This window comes from Silurus aristotelis (assembly GCF_946808225.1).
Source record: "Silurus aristotelis genome assembly, chromosome: 27".
Taxonomy (NCBI): Eukaryota; Metazoa; Chordata; class Actinopteri; order Siluriformes; family Siluridae; genus Silurus; species Silurus aristotelis.
The window spans coordinates 1,242,693-1,265,570 of NC_139600.1; the positions used below are offsets into that span (position 1 = coordinate 1,242,693).

Below are 22,878 nucleotides of genomic sequence, written 5' to 3' on the forward strand. Positions count from 1 at the left end.
AAAGACTGATTCATTAAATAGAAAAAAGATTTGAGCAAAAAATTGGAAAAGAGTAAAAACGGGGAACTCAAATGTGAAAGAAAGGGACAGTTAAATGGCAAACACTAATCAATAGCTCATTACCTGACAATGGAAACACTGGGATAAATGGAGATAAATGGGAACAGCTGACGATAAGGACATGTGAGGTAATCAACCAATGACAAGACATGGGTGGAGACAGGACATAAAGTATAAAAAAAAAGAAAAAAAATCTATTTTGCTTTGGTCTGTTTGGCTGTAGTGGCATTTGTGGCTTTAGGTCTGACTTAGTGGTCATGTAAAGGAATTAGATGTTTCACAAAAAAATCCTTCCCCAGCAGTTCATTAAAATATTCACTCATTAATTTAAATAAGCCTAAAGCCTCCAGCTTTTCAGGGATTCTCATGTTGGACCTCTACAAATAGTTCTTGAGATTATCCAGATTTAATTCAGAATATGTTAATTTTTGTAGAATGTCCATGAAAGTCTTCACACTCGCCAGCCTATTATCATTGTGATTATTTAAGCCATCTTCTACTTCTGAATAGGGCATTTTTCTTAAAGTTCACAATATGCTTTAACTTGTTCCAATGTCATATTCATGGCTGACATGGGTGACAAAAATAGTTTTGTTTTTAAAAGAGACTGACCTTTTTTTGTTTCCACAAAGTGCTAATGGGAAACTTTTGAGGTGCCATGTTGTCAGTCTTGAAAACATTCGTTTGTACAAGTTGAACAGAGTCTGTGAAGGACGAAATATTACTTAATTTTCTATGTATAAATAAGTGAATAAATAAAATAAATGCATGAATACTGGGCAATATTTGCTTTTTCTATACAGTATTTATATAGTATCGATATGTGTAGTATTTATACATTCAAATGCATCGACCTTTATTTAGTTCAATACAGCCTTCTTTGCTTACATTGTTTTATATATATATATATATATATATATATATATATATATATATGTATGTATGTATGTATGTATGTATGTGCATCTCGATAAATATGATTGACAAGTTTATTTATTTGAGTAATTCAATATAAAGTTAAACTGGTATATTATATAGATTCATCACACACAGACTGATGTATGTTAAGTGTTTATTTTTTTAATTTTAATGATTATGACTCACAGCTAATAAAAAGCCAAAATTCAGTATCAGAAAATGAGAATATTGTGGAAAAGTTGAATATAGAGGAGACTTGTAATGTTTAACTTTAATCAGCTCATTAAATCCAAACACCTGCTCAGGTTTCCTGAGTCTTTAAATGATGTCTAAATCTGGTTCAGGCTCCACAATAATAGGGGAAGACTGCTGACTTGACAGTTGCCCAGAAGATGATCATTGACACCCTGCACATGCTGTTCACAGACTGCTGTATCCAATCACATTAATGGAAAGTTGAATGGAAGGAAATGATGTGGTAGTTAAATGAAGCCCATTCAAGAATTTTGGGGAGATTCACAAAGAGTGGACTGCAGCTGGACTGCTTCAAGAGTCTCCACACACAGACGTCTCCATGGGTTACAAATGATGCATTCCTTGTATCAAGCAACTCCTTTACCAGAGACCACATCAGAGGTGTCTTACCTGAGGGGTATTTCTGCATTTTTACTTGGCTTGCCTTGCAGATGTGACAAGTGGGTGAGCTATGAATTATGAACCCCAAAAATGAAGTTTTTGAAACCCAGGAACCTCCTTACTCGATTTGATACCATGTTGCCTAAGTCACTGCGGCACTTTCCTTACATTCTGGACGTGGTTCTCAAAGGTCTTACTAAGCAGCAAAGTGTCATCGAGATATGGAATGCAGATCTCATCTTGCAGGCCTTCTATGCACTCTTTAATACATCGTGGCATGACTGCTGGACCATTCATCAGTCCGAAAAGAATACTCACCAACTCATATAGGCCCCAGGGTGTCGCAAAGGCTGTTAGGTGCTTACTTTCCTTGGACATTAATCCCTGGTGGTAAGATTTCCCTAGAATTATTACCATGGAATTACTTTAGCAGAAATTACCACCAAGGATGAATGTCCTGCACCCTTGGGATTGGTTGTCTTTCTGTTCAGGTCTTGATAATCAAAACATAAACAGAGGCTGCCATCTTTCTTTCTGATGCACACAATGGGAGATGAGTAGGATGAATTTTTCAATCCAACCTTGTGCTATTTGGTCATGTAAGTATTCTATCATCTCCTAAAACAGCGTTTTTTGGACAGACACTAAGTGGGTTTAACTGGTTCATCATCTTTAAGCAAAAGATTAAACTGCAAATTTTTGATACACCCAATGTCCTTATCTGCCTTCGAAAATTAATGGAATTCTTCACCTAACATTTGGTGGACAACCTGTCTCTGATGTTTACTCAGGTGGCTGGATAATTGTTACCAGTCTCTTGTTTGGTGTCTCTTTGTTACCTTGGCATTTATATGTCAGTTGCTTAAAAGGTTTGGTTAGATTTTCTATGGAATTAAGAGCGCAGAATTTGCCTGAGTGTTGATAGAGTCAAGTTTGGCTCAAGGAAATGCAAACCTTAGCTAACTTGTTGCTTCTAGGCAGCCTGAAATATTATCTTCCAGATAATTTGTGTGAGTTTACAGAAGCAACCACCAGCCCAGACCTCATGGAGGAACCAAATTCAGCAATGCTCTTCCACAAAGCCTAGAGTAGTGACATTTTCTGCAAGGCTAAAGGGCAGTGTTCTACCCAAAGCTAAAATTGGAATGGATGTGCATGCCACATGGGGAGTGTGGTACACCATGAAGCAGGTGGGAGGAGTGACACCCACAGCTGAGTATGGTGGCAACGTTCTCAACAGGGCAATCAGACAAAATGACATCCCCAATTGAACTAAGTGGCAGGGCAACAACATCAGCAGGGAAGGGAGAATGAGAGATGGTTGCATAAATAACACTTTTAAATCTGTAATGTTAATTATAATATTAAAATATCAAGTGTGTACACAATTACATTTAGACCAGTAGAACTAAGTGCTGCTCTTCGGTGACACTTCAGGGCTCTCAACATGTAATCAACATGATGCCTCGTTTACTCTCTCCTGCCCAAAAGGAAGTTACCAAGAGATTATTTCATGAACCAGGCGATAATATAGTGCAGATGAATGCTGTAGGTATTTACTAAAGGGAACATGCTGAGCTCATTCATTTGCTTTCTAGCCTGAAACCTGAGGAGATTTTTGGAGCATTTGGTTTTGTTTAAATAAGGAGAGCTAAGAAAAGGTCAATACAAAATGGAAATCAGTTTGTGTAATCCATGGTGTGTTTTTTTCCATGTAAGTAGAGGACAGGTGAAGTAAAGAGTTTTTAAGAGTGTCGTGAGCAAGCAGTGAATATCTAAAACAAATCAACTGAAGAAACATCAACCTGAAGATTTTCATACTACAGGTATAATTTTATTCTCAATGCTTATACTTATTCCATTTTTTTTAAACTTTGAACTTAAATAACTAATATAAATAATGGATACACAATGAATGACAATGCACAATTGAATAACTCTAAACTTCCCGTGTAATCAGTATAATGAAATAATTTGATGCGAAGCTTGATTCCATTTGCTTAACGAATGATTTTCGTTTTGATGTTGAATAAATTTTTTTGTGAATCCCCAGTAACCCATTCATCATGAAGCTGATTCTTTTCCTTTTCTTCGGTTTCATTGGTAAGGGAGTTTTTATTTTTCCCCCAAAACTTTTTGCTAAACATAAACGAATTAAATATATTAAGTATTGGCTGTGTGTGTGCAGTTTTATTTATCATGTTAGCTATACAAAAACAAATGAAGCTTTTAAATCTGTAGTCATGTACATCATTTCACGTGGAACTAGAAAGTTAAGAAATTAATTGATATTAAATAAAGATTCAATGATCAGCCATAACGTTAAAGCCTGTGGCAAAAGAAATCAGTAACATTGGTCATCTCACTGAAGTGGCACTGTCAGGACCTTCTGGCTTTGGTTCTTCATGCTTTGCTCTGGCTGCTTTGATTCTGCCTGCTCTTTATTGTTCTGTTCTGGTGGTATTCGTATTAAAGACTGTTATTTTGAGCTCTGTTTGCGTCCTGCATGTAGGTCCTCCCAGCCCATCTCTGACAGTATATTCTGGCCTTGCGTTGTGTTCCTGACAAGTACCTGTCAAAGCGATAGGATATACTGTAATTCAGCAGCACAGTCAGTTCTTGTCATTGATGTGTTGAACGTAGCTACAATGGGAACGCCAAAGAAGTGACTTTGACAGAGGCCGAATTGCAGAAAATGACTTGGTTTTGTGGGGTGTCCCCAGTATGCAGTAGTTATTACCTAAAATAATACTGGCAACAGAGCAACACATATCCCCGTCTGGGTTAATCTTACAGAGGAGCTACTATAGCACAAAGGCTATGATATAAACGAGTCAGAGAACACAGTGTATCACAGTTTGCTGGGTATATGGGTGTGATTCTGCAGAGCAGGGGCACATAAGCATCAAAACTGGAGCATGGAGCCATGGAAGCTGGCCTGGTCTAATTAATCACATTTACATCATGTGAAAGGGCCAGAGATGGCACCAGGATGTTCTAAGGGAAGAAGAGGCTGTATGATGACGTATGCGGAATTTTCCACAGGGAAACCTCACATCCTTGCATTCACGTGGACACGTGGAATGTACCCCCTACCTAGACATCGTTACACTCCTTCAAGACGAACGTATTTCCTAACGTCATTGTTGGTTTAAATAGGATATTACGCACATTATTAGGCAGGTGGTTTTAATGTTATGGCTGATCAGTAGATTATAATAGTCTGGAATTTGAGTCCCATTTGACTGTGATTTACAGGCTCAATTACTTCATCTACATGTCTATATTAATGACAGTATAACAATAATTATTATAAGTAATAATATTTATTAACAACAGGTCTCGCAACAGTCGCTTTTTCCATCCTGCAAACCGTCCCACATAGATATCACCTAATAATGACAAAGATGACTTGGACCATTGCACAGAATTACTGCAGAGCGATGTACACTGACCTGGCAACCTTCGTAAGTAATGATGATTGGGTGCGAGAGAAATTGGAAGCAAGCAAATACGTACCTGCAACAACAAATATCTGGGTTGGACTGTACAACGATATCAATAGCTGGCACTGGTCCTTAAATAATGTCACACTCAAGAATTTCATAATCTGGGGACCTTTGGAGCCTAATAATGCTTTAGGGAAGGAATCGTGTGTAATAATAATGACAAATGGATACTGGGGTGATAGAGCCTGTACAGAACTGAGACCCTTTATATGCTACAGTGGTGAGTCAGAATCTTTATTATGATTTGCTTGTTGTTGTTTTTGAACCTATATACAGTATATATGTACAGGTATATGCATGTCTGCATGTCAATCATGTTCATTGTAATTTTTTAAAGGGTTGTTTATTAATTTTTTTTCCTTTTGACAGCTCAATTCAGTGGTGCTGCCAGGTTCATTGGCATCAGTAGTAAGGTGACCTGGCCTGCAGCTCAGGCTTACTGCCGAATATATTACACAGACTTGGCCAGCTCTCTCAACAACATTGACAACAACATGATATTGCAGGTGAGGGATATCCAGGGTGATTCGTGGTTTGGACTATACAGAGACACATGGAAGTGGTCAGACGGGACCAATGCTTTAAACATACCATGGGCTTCTGGCAACCTGATAATTATGAAGGAAATGAGAACTGTGCAGTGGTTTATAATGGAAACTTCTTTGATACATCCTGCAGCACCCAGTTCTATTTCTTTTGTCACACCAGTGAGTTTTGATTTCTTCATTACTGATACTAACATTTGTCAACAGGTCATGTGAAAAAGACAAATCATTTACATGACAAGAGAATGAAAGAAGATAATGTTGTTGACTGTTAATGCTAACTGTGTGTGTGTGTGTGTGTGTGTGTGTGTGTGTGTGTGTGTGTGTGTGTGTGTGTGTGTGTGTGTGTGTGTTTTCAACAGTTTCACCAGTAAGACAACGACAGATTGTGAGGCTGCAGGTGAAGTCTGATGGCAGTGTGTTTGATCCTGTTGCTCAGTCCTCCATTTTAGAGCAGGTGAGTTCCTGTAAGTGTAGAAAGTTTAAAATAGAAATAAACGTGTTGTTATTTACAAATGATACGTATTTAATTCCTGGATCTGATTCACAGATTAAGCTCAATCTGAAGGGAAAGGGCATTTCGGACAACACCACAGTGACCTGGAGGGTGCAGACAGATGGGATCATCTTCTACAAAAAAAACAAAGATGACCTGTAATGCCTACATGCTAGCCTTCAAGTAAAGTAGAGTGCAAAGTGAAAGAAAATCTATCTATCTATCTATCTATCTATCTATCTATCTATCTATCTATCTATCTATCTATCTATCTATCTATCTATCTATCTATCTATCTATCTATCTGTCTCAGCTGTGAAACAGGATACTTTCTCTTAGTGACATTTACACCAGTGAAATTGTATGCTATTGTCAGGTGACACTTCTCCCATGGAAATCAAGGGTCTGTGTTTTTATAGCTGTAGAGTCCAAGATGAAGACGTCTCTCAAATGTAAATACAACACTGGAGAACATGGCTACTTTTTATTTGCCAAGAAAATTTATTCAAATAGTCCCACAATAGACTTCTATCATTTCTGGGTTTTGTACAGATGTAGATCTTCTTTTACAATTACTCTGTAGTTGCTTTTTAGATTTATCATATATATATTTTTTATTAGGACACATAAAACAGTTATGATAATATTGTGTATGCTGGATGTTTTATTTTATTATTGACAGGTGTAGATTCCAAATAAAGTGGATTTAAATGATCTAAGTAGAAGGTAAAACACTGTGTACAGTGAAACCATCCAGTTAGTTGTGAAGCATTTTTTGCAGAATCTTAGAAAACACGTTTTAGCGTATGTTTTCCATACGCTTCCATTTCAAACTAAACACTGTTCCATTATTTGACTATTTTAACATTCCCTTAAACATCGCTTTTAAAATGTATAAATATTGGAAATGAAAACAATAAATGTTTCAATTTTAAATCATCAATGTGTAATGGTTGTGATTGTACAAGTGGACAGTACAACTGGTTACTTGGTAAACGGTAATTTTGTGTGTGTGTGTGTGTGTGTGTGTGTGTGTGTGTGTGTGTGTGTGTGTGTGTGTGTGTGTGTGTGTGTGTGTGTGTGTGTGAGATACTTCACTAGTAACGAGCGTCACATTATTTAGCTGTAGCACCCCCTGGTGGTCAAGAACATTACATTTCTCTGAATTTATCTCAAATAATATTTATTTATTTATTTTTATTAGCAAATACAAAATAAAATGCAATTAAATCTACTTAGGAACTTTTATTAGCCAAGATAAATGAGAAGTATGCAATACGGACTAAATTGTTTTCATTAAGGAATTAAAAAATGATGCTCGTGAATTTCTGCTGTTCATTTATGACAGTTTCAATTATTTAGTTTTCAACTTAACTGATACTGTCTTTGGCAAAACAGTAGCACATCGTGATGATCACAGAGACTGATCTCCATTTTAACTTTCTAGACTAGTACTAGAGAGATTGAAATAAAAGCACACAGACTGGTTCTTCTTCTTCTTTATTAGGCTTCTTCCATTAGGGGTCGCCCCAACGGATCACTTGTCTCCATACCATCCTGTACTTTACTCTTTCAAAAAAAACTACCTGGTACACTGCCATCTCTCCTAAACATCTCCAACTGACTTTCCACTCTTCCTCCTTTCTAATCCTATCCACTTCCTGCTTCACCATCTCCGCACCATCCAACCTTCTCGCTTTTATTTTACTCGTTCATCAGCTGCTCAAAATACACCTCCTATCTTCTCAATGCACTCTCCTCACTAGTCACAGACTAGTTCTGCTCAAGTCTAAAAAATATATGGTGGTTGGTGTTTTCTGATTATATATTTTGAAATAGTTTTGGTAAACCCACATAACAGTTTATGACAACTTGATGATAATAAAAAAAAAAAATTTAATTAATGACTTGTATTGGACTTCGACATTCTGGATCTTCTGACATTTTTGGCACATTTTTGTTTAAACATGCTTCTATTCACATTTTGAAAGGTTTGTTCATATATTTCTACTAGGTATTTTCCATCTTTCAGCCTTGACCCCCCGACCCAAATCCAGACTGGTTAAAAACTTTTCATGACATAATTTTATTTTATTTTTTTTAGATGTTTTGTGGTGTTCTGTTTATTCACATTTATATTTTCAGCTTTTTACAGAAACTCTCATTCAGAGTGAATTCCAGATGTGTTTTGTAAAGTTATAAGAGCATCTTCAAGATAGTTCAGAAGTTTCCTTCACAGAGCTCAAATAATAGTAACTACCTCATAAAAGTCATTGGATATGATGTTCCTCGCTTATTAACTTCCTTATTTTCTTCCCTTATTATTTTGTCCTGTATCTGTCATTCATTACTTATTTTATCAATATCTCTCTGGTTCATTGCATTGATTCTATCCATGTTTTGCCTTTCTCACAACTATAAATATTCCAAAGCTTTAAAAAAAAAAAAAACAGAAATCTGATCCGGTTTCTGACACATGCACAAAGTCTCGGCTCCACTGGGTCATGGGTCTGTGATTTATACTAATCAGGTACTTCTACTTAGAATATCTTGCTTTATTTCATCTCGAATTTGTTTGTTGTTTTTGAAAGTGACTTAGAACATAGGATATAAGAACGGCTAGGTATGATCTGGGAAACACAATACAAGTTTCTGTAGCACGTTCCTAGCATAGAAAGGGTATCAACAGGAAATAACCCCTGACCCAGAGGTGTTCAGAATTTGGGTGAAGGCGCCCTTCAGTGGATCTGAGGAGTGATTGAATTGGAAACCTTGACAATTTTATAAACAAATACTCCTTTTTTTTTTTTGGTGTTTATTTTGCCTAGTATGCACCTTATGGTCCAGGGTCTGTATTCACTGATCCATTTATCCATTGCTTTCCTTTTGTTTTCTACAATTTGTAGAAATTGTAAAAGTGGGTGAAGCTTAATGATCCAAATTGCAAACTGGCTTTCTATTAGCCTCAGAATCAGTACATTGTGTTTTCTGCCAAAAATAAATGAGTCGTTGCATGTTGCAGATTTGCTCTGGCTTGAAGGCAAATCAACATGACCATAACATTTAAAAGATAGCAATCAGATAAAAACTTAAAGCGCTTTCTAAATGTAAAAATAATAATAATAATAATAATAATAATAATAATAATAATAATAATAATAATATTTAAAACTTTCCACCAATTCAGTGCCATTTCCATCCTCAGGACAGTTACTGAAGACCATGGGAAACGTTATATGTATATATATATTCAGTATATTTGATGAAATTATAAAAATTTACAAAACTTTAAATCCTGTAACAAATATAAAATATAATAACACTTAGTACTAGTTGTGTTTAAATATTCAATAATATATAATATTAAATATTCATTCCCTTTAAAAGATGTCATGAGTTTTACTCACTCTCGCCACCTGAGACTGCTAATGTGCCTTTCTTTAATCCTTGATCTAGTTTGTTTATGCCAAACCCATTTGTTTGCCTGCTTTTTTTACTCTTCCCCTGCATTAATTCAACTCCCCAATATTCCCATCTCTGCTTCCAAGTCGCTCTCTCTGCACCTGGGCCAAACTGATGCTACTTTGGCACAAAGCAAAAGTGTTCACCTCTCATTACAGTGACCCCGGTTTAAACCTGATACAAACCACAACCACTGAGAGTCAAAGCGATCAAGAAAGTGTTGTCCGCCATGATGTGACAAGAGCAGCTCCAGATCCCCTTCCTACTCCATCCCAGGCTCAACCCCAATCCCCACCCCAGGTTCCATTTCACATCTACCTCAGGCTCACTCCACCTCATATCAGCCACTGGAACCTTGACTCACTCCCATAAGAACATTAGAACATATATATAAAATACATATATTATATTTTTTGTCACAAATATCTTCTTGTAGAACATGTATCCAACCATGTCTTTGAGTTGAACTCTTAGCTAAACATGGCCAAAGTTGAAAAAAAAAACTAGCTGGGCGGAGTATTTCTGTACCAAATACACTAACTCCAGGTTTATATACTTTTCCGATTGTTTTTATTTGTATGGCCATTTCTCCTGGAAATGTTTACCTCTGACAAAACACTAGAGTCCTTCACCCTAGCCAGGGTTAGGGTTAGGGTTAGCATGTTACTGCCTGCTTTATTAGAGAAAACTAAACAGGGTTCATTTGCAGAGTGGAGAATGGGATTGGCTCAACACCTGTTAACAAGAACTAATTAGATCTCTGTTGTATTTTTTTATAAGTGAATTTTGAAAGTAGGGGGAGTGGTGGCTCCAGCGGTTAAGGCGCTGGGTTGGCGATCGGAAGGTCTGGGGTTCAAGTCCCGGTATCGCCAAGCTGCCACTCTTGGGCTCTTGGGCCCTTGAGCAAAGCCCTTAACCCTCTATGCTCCGGGGGTCCCTTACGAGGGAAATATCAAGGTCTGTGACGTCGAAGTGACGTGGGGCCGCCTTCCCGTGGGCTCACCACCTGCAGGAGGGACCGTAAGGGACGGGGCTGTGAGGATTGGGCAGCAGTCGAAGGCGGGGGCCTGCTCAGACCCGAATTACGGATAAGCGGGAGAAAATGAATGAATGAAAAAAAAAGTTTGAAAGTGCATCTACATATAAAATGTAAATCAAGAAAAAGTGTTTTATTTAAGAAGCTCTCACCAGGAAAACAAAGGAGAGAAATCAGATCCAACTTCATGACTGATGAACATCTGATGAACATGATGAATTCTAAACATGAGATAAGAACACGGAGAATAATGCGTCCCAAACACACAAAGTTTAAACGTTACTATGATGAGGCTGATTTGTAATGTAATTCTTGAGTCAAAAACTGGCAAATAGTTGCTCATTGTTTAAACTAATGTTCTAACAAAACGTCTGCACATCGATATTCAGCATTCAGATTTACTTGATTTATTTGATCGTTCGTCCCATTTCATCTGATTTGGAAGTAAATCTTCCACAAAGCTAAAAGTATTCAACCTATTCATTTTCATTTAAATTTCATCACTAGAGGTTGTGATAATCTAATAGTGAAAATAAAAATACATTTGTCTTTATGTATTCATGATCAACTATTTTAGCAAATCTAACCAATGTAATTATGCTGATAATTAGAATCAATGAATGTTAAATGACAAAACAAACAATTAAGTACTGTTTATGTAGAAATGCAATCATTAGCAATTATGGTTACACAGTTTTTATTAATCTATCTTATAAAAAATGTGCATATCTCCAATATCATAAAAGAGTGGTATTAAATAAGTACCATTAAAACCAACCTGAAATCATCTAAAACAGAAAGTTCAGATCAGAGTTGTGTCTTTAATAATGTCCACTTTCTGAAGAAGCATAACCTGTGCTCTCCTACACAAAGTAGTCATACCTGAGGATCATTTAAATGTTGGAGACTGATTTCCATCTCAAAGTTCTTTTGTAATAGACAGATTTACATAAAACTTATCAGCGTGAATACACAATCTGGTCTAAAATCAAGTTAGCATTTACAGATCATTAATTCATTTCTGTAAAAATATACAGAATTGAAATAACAATACAATTTATACCCATTTGTAACTATTTATATCACTGACTAGATGTTAAATACATTTCACTGCATGCTGTATTATGTATAATTATGTATTTGAAAATAAAATCAACTAAAATCACAAACCCACAGCAACTTCGACATGTGATTACGTTGTGTGCAGTTTGGAATCACAAACTACTGACAGGCGTATGACATATGAAAGCACTTGCCTTAATAAACAGAAATACAATACGCATATTTTAATATAATTTTATTTCTACAGAACTTTTAACAATAAACATTCTCCCAGAACAGCAGCAATAAACTGATTATGCATTTTTAATTAAGTTAATGCCAATAAGGTTTATGCCTAATGACCGAGCCAGTGGCGAAGGTGGCAAGGAAAATCTCCCTGAGATCCCAAGAGGAAGAAACGTTAAGAGGAACCAGACTCATAAGGGAACGTCATCCTCTTCTGGGTGGCACCAAATGTCCATTCATTACAGATCCAATGTTATTAACTGTTCACTAATGAACACATTCAAAACTGTTCGTAGAGCCACTGTTATATTAATACACTCCAAGTCCATCTTCATGGTTCTTAAGTTTAACCCTTTACCGTAAGGTCACTGATCTTTTAGCTGTTCACGTGGAACCATCTCAGCAGCATCGAGTGGTCTACAGCCAGTGCAAAGCAAATAAAAGGTAGAGAGTAATGAATTGTTGGAACAGGTGCTCCTTAATAGGTCACGGATCTTCAAGTTTTTAAAGAAGCTTATCTCACCTGCTTTGGCTTAATGTAAACCCGATTATGTAAATCACAGAGACAGATTTCCATTTGAACCATCTCTAGGGATGAGCACACGTATCAGTATTAAAACTGAAACTGGTTTTCCTCAAGCATAAAATAAAAAATTCCGAAATATTGATCAATTTCCAGAGAAAAATCTATTTTTGGAATAAAAAATGCTTGTATTTAACATTTTATTCAATGCATTATACATTCTGTATTGTACAGATGATACTACTACAGTGTCAATAATGTATTGTTGTTGTGTTGGCAGAAAACATGCTGTGTCTTTATTTCTGACATACAGAGAATGTGTCATTCCTACCCAGTTCACCTGAGTTAATAGAAATGTATTCACATTAAAGTCATTTCATTATTTTATTTAATGTTGTATACATGCATATCAATAATATTTGTTGTTTCGTGGTAATCATACTTTTCTAGGACAATCTGGTGCATTTAATTTACACCCTTTGTCCTGGTTGTTTTTGTATTTACAGACCAGCCCTGGTTGCTTTTATGTTGATTGTCTAAAAAGTAATCAAATAAGTAAGGACTTATCTGCAGTGCAGACACAATCTCAGGTCATCTACATACACAAATTTATTTTCCCAGTACACACTGTGTCCTACAAACCTATTTGTTAAGAAAATGTGTTTTTTATTTGCCACAAAGTAGTATCCCAAGTATTGAATTGCTGCTGTTTTACAGGAATTGCAGTTTTGTAGTGATATTTAAATACCAATAGACTTAATGTCTTACATTCGACTTTCTGATGCCAGTTTTCATTTCCCATACAGTTTTAATTCTACTAAAAATCATAAATTGGGGAAGGCTAAATGGAAATTAGTCTTTGTGATTTAAATTATTGCCAACAATGCTTTGCATTAATGGGCAAGGCTAAATTAACCCCTGTAACAATGTACACACATTTGATGTGCCCAGTGCACATATCTCCTTCTCTAGGCTAGGCTGATATCAGTACTAAATTATACAAGTGACACATCTTAAAAAAAAGTTGGGACATGTTTCCCACTGTGTAGCATCAAGTCGAAGTAGGAAGAGCAGTTGCTGTTATTCTGGGGGAGGAATTTTGCCCCATATTTATCTGACACAGGATTATAGCAGCTCAACGGTTCTGGGTGTCCTTTGTTGTGTTTTTTGTTTCATTATGGTGAAAGGTCCATACTGCAGGCAGGCCAGTTTATCACCCAGACTCTTCTACAACAAAGTCATGCTATTGTAATAGATGCCGTATGCTGTTAGCATTGTCTTGCACAAATATTGTTCCCATATGCACAGAGATTTCTCCAGATTCAGAATATTATGTTGTATAATTTATACGTTGAGGAAAATTATTCTGAAAACATTTCTAAATTGTTCATATGGCTTTTCTTTTTTAGGGTGAGTTACAGACCTAACATTCTTTCAACATTTTCAGGACAGATGGCTGATCGAGTGAAAAATATGAGTCAGTACAATGAAGTAAAGTAGACGAAAATAACCATGTCAAAAGTTTTTCCTCCTTCAATGTAATATATCAGTGTTCGACAACTTAAACAACAATTACTTTCTCTATATAGCCACATATTTATATATCTGATTTTCTATGACTACACAGCTAACCGTCTATCTTTTTTTAATATAGAATCTTAATTAAGCATATAGTTTAATAGTGATAAGGAATTAATATTACACATAGATTAATAAAACACAATATTGAAGCAGTTTTACACAAAAAGCAATGATAGCACAAGTATTTACTCTGTTTTCTAAAACCCCGTAACTTACTGCTGGTGTAACTAGTTACCATTTAGAAGCCTCATAATCAGAATGACTACACGAGTACTGCATAAAAAGGAGTAATTCTACAAGCAATTTAATTGCCACATGATGTGATTCGCTGATTTCTAATGCATAGCCTCCTTTCGAGAAGAGTTGTTTCTCTGCATTATAAAGTACCGAAACTTTGTCACAAACTTGTTTGAATAGTTTTTATAAAGTAATTTAGTTAAATCCGTGCTTCAGGTTTATCAGGACAGAACAAGTGAAAGTCAAAATTCACATTAGCACAGAAGTTATATAATGCACATTAATGTTCAAACGCCAATAATTGTTTCTCTTTTGAAAGATGTTTCCATCAGGCTGCACTCTTTAGGTGTAATCTCTCGCTAAAATCTTTTAAAGATGCTTAAAGATCCTTTTAAAGATATGCAAAACACTTGTACTCGAAGATCTTTCAACTTACAGAGACTGATTTTCATCACAAATGTGATGGAAAGACAAACATCGTAAACAAACACCATGCCTGTAATGCCTTTTTGTTCATATGGATATTAAGGAACTTTTGAGTGGAATTTTTTTTTAATTTAGGGTTAATTTTCAAATATAAAGGGTTATTGGAGTTATATTTTACAGTAAAGTTGTAAATTAGAATGAGCTTGACACATGCCAGTCTACAAATAATCTCATGAAATGAACAACATTTATATGAATCAACCTTCTTTATGTTGTAGTGTTGCCTTCTTTTTGGGTTTGGGGTTTTTTTTTGGCCGTTTTTTGTTTGTGACTTAAAACACTGTTGTAATTTGACACTGCCACTAAAACAGGATTTGTGTTTGGATTTAAAGCTTTCCTTCTTTGTAATCCTCCTCTAGAGCCGCCTTCCTTGTTTTTAAGAAAATCTATTTGAATAACTTAACCAAAAGAGCAAGCTCATTCATGATTTTTTTTGTAGTTTTACACTTATTATACTGTATTTTAAACAGTAATATACAGTATTTATCATTTTCATACAAAAGTACTGCAAGATGTTCTGTATAATGTTATCTCAATGGCAAGAGTTTTACTGAAACATCTTGAAGATGTCTGTGATGGAAATAATTAACATTTATAATTTGCATAAATGATTAGAACTTAAGTAACCCCTGAATAAACTGAATCAAGTTGGTTATATCACTTTTTTTATTACAGGAAGTCCTGTTGTGTTTTATTCCTTACTTTATTTTTATTTCCCACAGTAGATAGCACCTGTAATGATGATTATGCATTCATATTCAAATTTCTCTGGCCATTCCACAAGTGCAGTGAAAAATCATTTCTAAAGGATTATGGCTTTAAAAAGACTATAAATGAGGATTATTTTATAGTCAATACAAATATTTGCGCATTACAAAATTATTATTCCAAATTATTCCATATTGTGGAAAAAATACAGATGGACCCCACCGGGATCCTGGCTGTGAAGAACTGGCTGTGCCAAGAGACACAGAAAAAGCTCCAGAAATTTCTCCGCTTTGGCAATTTTAAATTGAGGTTGATCAGGAGATTCAATTCTATAGCCAACACTCTACAGCTACTTACCTGCCGACTCTTCTCTTGGAAACCCGAGGCCGAGCAAGCCTTTCTGAAGCAAATTTTAACACTACCAGACCCATCATACCAATTCATTGTGGAGGTCGACACCTCAGAAAAAGGGGGTGGGAGCTATTCTGTAGCCACCTGAATGGGTATCAGGTCACAGGTGTGCCATGTCAAGAGATCATTTGTGAAGTTACTTGCCTTTTGAATGTGCTTTAGACCATCAGTTGTTTTGTGCAGAGAAAAGGGTGAGTACAGAGTCAATAACCCTATTAGTGCTTCTACATCTACTGTACAAATCCATATTGTGGTAAGAAACACTCAGTCAGTCAATACAAAATTTAAATGTATCCCCAAGTGCAGTCTCCAAAACCATAAAACGTTATGATTACACAGGCTTTAATGAGGACCGTCCCAAAAAAAGACCAAGAGCTACCTCTGCTGCAGAAGATAAGTGTATTAGAATTACCAGTCTCAGAAACCAACGATTTACATAACTGCTTTGCAGTGTTCAAAAGGCAGACATATTTCAATGGTTACTGTTCAGAGGAGACTGTGTAAATCAGACTTTCGTGGACAAATTGCAGCAAATAAACTATTACTTTAAAAGAAAAACAACCAGAAGAGACTTGCTTGGGCCAAAAAAACACAAGGAATGGACATTAGTTCAGTGGAAAAGATAAAGATAATACAATGATGATAAAGTCATTTTAAAACAACAAAATTTGTTTGGTAGCTCTCAGAGACCAGCAGCAATGAAGAAATATTTAGACAATATAAAAATTACACAAGAGAATAAACAAAAAATAAATAAAGATAAGTATAAATTTCAGATTTTGCCATGTCTAAGGTAGATGTACAGAGGGTAAATGGATGGGATTTTATTATGATTATCTCAGTCTTTGAATTTAAACAAACTTTGGCACAATTCATTATTGCTTATTATGTTATAACATTAATATTTCATATGTAAATGGAAGTTGTTGGTTTTTTTTACAGATGCTATTTAAAGGGTCATTTAAAAAACTACAATATTATAAAAGGAAAAAAACAAGTTGTTGAATGAGAACAAGTTACACTGAAACCTAAATGAATTTCTTGAAAAGCTGTGTTCTAGATCTACTTTCTAAAGGAACTTGACTAACCTTGTTTTGCCATCTTATGCAAAACACTAATACTTAGAGATCGTTTAAATCATGGAGTCTGATTTCCCTCCCAAATTTCATTAGGTCAAGCAAAATAAAAATACAAACTGGTTCTCCTCAAACCTAAAACTAATCAATAAAACCAGAGAAAATGAGGTGATTAGCCAATCTTCATCACTTTAAGGGGTAAATAAACAATTACTGTCAAACTGCATTATAATACAAACTGTACTACTGCAGTGAAAAGTTTTTTGTTATTAATTAAAAAAACAATAAGAACAGATGAGGAAGGAACAGTGGTGAACCGGCGACAGGGTTATGGGTGGCCAACAGACAATAGACAAGCTCCTGTAGCCCAAATGGCTGATGAATTTAATGCTGTTAATGCTTAACGGGTCAGAATTGTTTTGGTAGGAAAAGGGGGACCAAAACTATACTAGTCAGGTGGTAATAATGTTGTGCCTGATCAGTGTACTTCAGGTGTATTTCAGGCGGTGTAACTAAATTTGTTGCACCAACCTGTTCCATGAACTTCTCAGGTAGTTTGAGTTTGTTTGAGCTTATTTATTCTGATCTACTGGGTAGCATCTCATGCTATTGTCATACTGTCTAGAGGATTAGTGTATGTTCCAAATCATTGATGTTGGTACTGCTGATGTTTTGCTTTATGGTCACACTTTCTCGGGTCATTTAAGCAGTATTGATGTTTTAAGCCATAGCAGTGTTTGGTTCATTATGTACTTTAAAGATAAACAGAACTTTAGGGAACTTGACATTGGACATTGGACCTCTTTGAGTGTGTAAAGGCTCTGGCATGGAGAAGCTGGTGTTGGATCTATGATGATCTCAAATGTTGAGCTATTTTATGAGTTGCTTAGTCGCTCCTGGTTCCATTAACTTAAATGACTGTAGAAAGAACATTAATCATAATCTTACATTCCAGTGCTCATGTTAGTTCTCCCTCTCCAGTGTTCTGTAGTGTTTAAAGACTATAATCGCACTCGTGATGTCACCCAAATGAGGATGGGTTCCCCTTTTGAGTCTGGTTTCTCTGAAGGTTTTTTCCTGATAGCATCTGAGAGAGTTTTTCTTCACCACTATCACCCCAGTCTTCATCATCAGGGATAAACACACATCATTCACCTTCATTCCTAAATTCTGTAAAGCTGCTTTGAGACAATGTCTGTTGTGAAAATCGCGATAGAAAGAAACCTGATTTGACATGAACCACGCAAGAGTTTGCTTTCAACCTTGTGACTGTAAATTGTTTTATTTTATTTTAGTTGCCATTTTTGCTTTTGTACAGTAGTTACATACATACAGAACTGCAGTAGACTTAATTATTGTATAGAAAACAACACAAAAGAAACCTATTATAATGTGTGGGGAAAAATAATTTATAATAATAAAAAAAATTTTTTTTTAATTATATATATATATATATATATATATATATATATATATATATATATATATATATATATATATATATAATATTAGTTTGTACAAATAAAAAAAAGTGTAATAGAAGCACATAATTAGACAATAAAATGACTAAATGAGTAATAAATAAAAGAAGAAGTAAATCTGCAGTGATTAAAGTGATTTATCTGACTAAAGCTGTCTGTTAGTTCTGATTTAACAGCCTCCCCTAGGAAGAGTTTTGCTTGTGCCGCATTCTTGCATTTTAAGATATAATATTGCTCAAAATTTGAGCTTGTTGATATTGCTTTCTGCTTGATTGTTGCTTTGTAGTTGGTTCGAGTTTGGTACGGTGAAAGTCAGGACTCATGGACATGGAAACAGAAGTTAAATACATGCATTATATCAGGTAAAACTTCTAGGAAATTAAGAGTATTAAGAGTTTCTGTTTACGAAGTGGCAATAGAGATGAATGTTCACACTATATATATTTTTTTCTTTTGAGAGATGTTTCCATCTGGCTGCACTCTCCAGGTCACTTTAGTAGTGATTCCCAGCATGCCATGTTGTTCCAGTTTCTGCTTAGTCTAAAATTAAACAGACAGACAGACAGACAGACAGACAGACAGACAGACAGACAGACAGACAGACAGACAGACAGATTTATTGATCAATAGATTAAAATTTTTAACCAAATCTAATTTTGTTGTTCATTTTAGTTTATGGATGTGGTGAGGGAAAACATGCAGGTAGTTGGGTTGAAAGAGACAGATGTAGAGGACAGGGGGTATGGGGACAGATGATCCGCTGTGGCGCTCCCTAATGGGAGCAGCCGAAAGAAGAAGATTTTGTATGTAATGCATCTCATAGACCAGTGTCTATATTCACTGATCTATCTTAAAGCTTTTTCCCCATAATTGCAATTTATCTTTTCTTTGATGTAATTAAGTCTAGGTTTAAAACGAATTTGTTTAGTCAAGACTTTTGTGAATATCTTTCTTTGTAAGTAAAGAAGCAAATTGTAAATGATTACAGTTATAGAGTGTTTTAAAGTGGGATGTTTGCACTCTGTTTACAATTTACACATAGCTGATAATCTGTGTTTCTCTTTTTCTTTCTGTAAAGCTAGACATGATCCTGAAATACCCTGATGCCCTACTAATATCCGGATGCCCTACATTTGGATAGAGTTCTGATCAATTGTACACCAGTCACTGTCGCTCACTATCACTCCAAATGTACAGCTGAAAAAAACACGACTCTGGATGGTACCAGTTACTGACCATGATTAGAACTTCAATTAATACAAACAATTTTGTATCTTAGGACTACAGTTGCTACAAACAGTTTTATTCAACTGTTCATCAATGACCAGTAACTTCAACAATAATCAACAATGATTATCTGTGGGTTCCTTCGAGTCTGGTCATTTCATTGTTTTTTATTTGTGCTATATAAGTTGCTATATACAGTCAAAATATTGACTTGACATGAAAATTACTCACCAGTTCTAAAATAGAAGCTTGAACAACAGGATCAAACACATTCCCATCAGACTGCATGGAGATCTGCAGCTTCATTATCTGCCACCTCACTGGGGGAACTGGAACACAGTGTTTTACAAACAGACAAAAGAAAAGAAGATAGACACATGCAAATTAGCTCAACTATTAAACCCAGAATCAATACTGCAGACTGCAGATTGCTGTGACAATGAAGTGATCATGACAATCAGATGGAACTTAACTAAACTTAAAGTGTTCTATAAATTTAAACTTAATGTTAAAATATTTGAAACATTTGACCAAGTGGGCATCATTTCCATCCCCAGGACATTTTCCAAAGGCCAGTAAAAGAGCTAACGTATGGTATGTTAGATTCTATTATATTATTATTATATCCATCTAAGTATATCAGAGTTTTTTCCAGGTTGGTAAATTACTACAGTCAGTTATTTGTATTATTATTCCAATTAAAGTGATATACACACAACCAAATTAAATAAGATCTGTAGTTGAAGAAGGCAATATAAGATGGTATGTCAGACTGAGAAGAGGTCACATCCTATGGAATATTCATATCACAGAATAATAAAAAAAATCGAAAATATTTTTAGTTGCTCAGGAAAAGATCACTCACTGAATTCACAGAAGAAGTAGTGTAGACTGGTGCATCTATCATTACTGAACTTTCCGTTTAGCAAAACCCCACAGTTCTCCTGAGGTTTATTGTTATCAGGCTGTCCAGGATTCCACTGGAGGTTTGATGCCACTGTTCCATTCAACCACTTCCATGTGTCCCGATACAGACCGAACCAGGAATAGCCCTGGACAGATACTATCTGTGCTAACAGGTCATTATCCGCCTGGGTGAGTGAGCTGGCCAAATCTGTGTAATATGTTCGGCAGTAAGTCTGAGCTTCAGACCAGTTCACCTGTGGATTAGTGACTCCAATGAATCTGTCAGCACCACTGTTACCAGCTGTAAAAATCAAAATAGAAAAAAAACAAATGTAAAATACATTTCACAAGTGAAGATTTTTTTTTTCTGGTCAGTACTGATACAATTAATCAGTTCCTGCAGTGAATTTAAATCAAATTTTAATCGCCAGATACATTTTTAAATATTATTTATAATTTATTAAAATAAAAAAATTTATTAATTTAAATATTTTATTATATACATATTATATATAGTTTGTTAGTTAATCTGTACAGTTAGAGAACTCATAGCTAACAATGACTAATAATCACTGGTATTAAAACAAAATAAAAGAAATTGCTCACCATTGTAGCATATAAAGGGTTTCTGCAGTGCACAGTCCCAGTCTGCCCAGTTCCCAGCCTCATAGACTCCTCCACACGTTTCATGCCCGCGGTAATTATCAGGTTCTCCAGGGTACCAAAGTGTTAGGTTTGTACTAGTCTGTGAGACGTTATTAAAAGACCAGCGGCAATTGTAAAAGTCGTTGTACAGTCCAATCCAGAGAGGCCATGTTGTTAAACTGGTACTTGCTGCCATTTTATTTAGCTTTACCAGAACACTAGGGTCCTTTACCCTCACCAGGTCAGTGTACTTCGTCCTGCAGTACGTCTGAGCATCAGCCCATGACACTGACTGATTGATCAATAACACATAGGTAGGTTGCTGAACTGAGACGGTGATTGGCACAACACCTGTTAACAAGAATTTATGTCACGGCACTGAGAAGATTTTTATCATTAAAACTCTTTAAATTGGCAGTGGTACTGGTTTTAACGCTCACCACTCAGACATAGAAGAAGAACCACATCCAACTCCATGATGGCTGCACAGCTGGATAAAATAAAACATAAAAATGACATTGGGTTTGGAGAGTTAATTATAGATTTCAGGAAGACTTCTGCATACACGTTTGGGTCAAGTTTCTTTGCTAGTGAGTGGAGAAAGATTCAGATGCATTTACAAAAACGCTAATTATTATTATTTTTAAACATAAATAAAACCCTGAGCACAAAAAAAAAGAACTGTAATGTTTTAACTGTGCCAAGTCATATGATATGCTAGCGCTGATGAGTAGATCCTGATGCTTTATCTGCAAATCGTATGCTAATCGTTCATTAGCTGTTCTTTTATAAAGGAATGAATTCTGTTTAACAATTTAAAAATATTTATTCAAAAGGAAAAGTGTACTGCACCCTGTATAAATACAATAATGATAAAATGATTAATGACTATAATGGTATTTCATATCATTGTATGTTGTGTTCATCCAATGATATTACTCATGTTTGGAGTCGTTTATCTAACGTAAACGGATTTAACATTTCTAAACGTATCTTCAAAGTACAAAACTGATAACTTACCTGAAATCTAAAACACAAAGGGACGTCTGGGTGGTGTTTCTCGAATAGCTCTGTTCCAGGTCTTTCAGCCTTTTTAAAGACACTTGACAAACCATTCGTATTTCATTAAAATCACAGAGACTAATTTCCATCATGGACATCACTAGATAGATAGATTTAAATAGAAAAAATCTAGTTAAATAGATTAAACAAAATAGTAATAAAGTGCCCCTTCATGACTTGTTGCAGTTTTACAGGAATTAGTCATTTTTTCCAATTATACAGTTTTTTTTATACTAAAATATTAAGAGATGTACAGTATAATGATTTCAATAACAAGAAAATAACATTTTATGATGTCTGTACTCATGTTGCTCAGTTCTACTAAAACTTACATCTTAAAGAAGACTGATATGGAAAATGAGTGCCTTTGATGTAAATTATTTCTAAGAATGCTTTGCATAAATGCTCATTTCTAAACTAACCCCAGAATAAACTGGGAGTGTAGCAAGTGAAATCGTTTCTCTTTAGATCACTTCTATGTAGATTTTTTCGAATATTACAACAATAATATACTTATTATAAATATTATAATCTATATTAGTATTATATATACTTAAGTATATTATAAATACTTATAACCATACTT

The 22,878-nt window shown here is 35.3% G+C and overlaps 1 protein-coding gene across 1 annotated transcript; it reads right to left on the reverse strand.

The window, feature by feature from the left end:
* Positions 1 to 18,502: 18,502 nt before the first annotated feature.
* On the reverse strand, positions 18,503 to 21,720 carry LOC310721523 (putative C-type lectin domain family 20 member A). Its single transcript, XM_083533263.1, has 5 exons — positions 21,671 to 21,720; positions 21,192 to 21,581; positions 20,545 to 20,886; positions 19,911 to 20,008; positions 18,503 to 18,992 (listed from the first exon to the last, which is right to left on the reverse strand). Exons 1-5 carry the CDS (start codon positions 21,705 to 21,707, stop codon positions 18,882 to 18,884), a joined length of 978 nt encoding a protein of 325 aa, XP_083389389.1. The 5' UTR covers positions 21,708 to 21,720; the 3' UTR covers positions 18,503 to 18,881.
* Between the last annotated feature and the right edge of the window lie 1,158 nt (positions 21,721 to 22,878).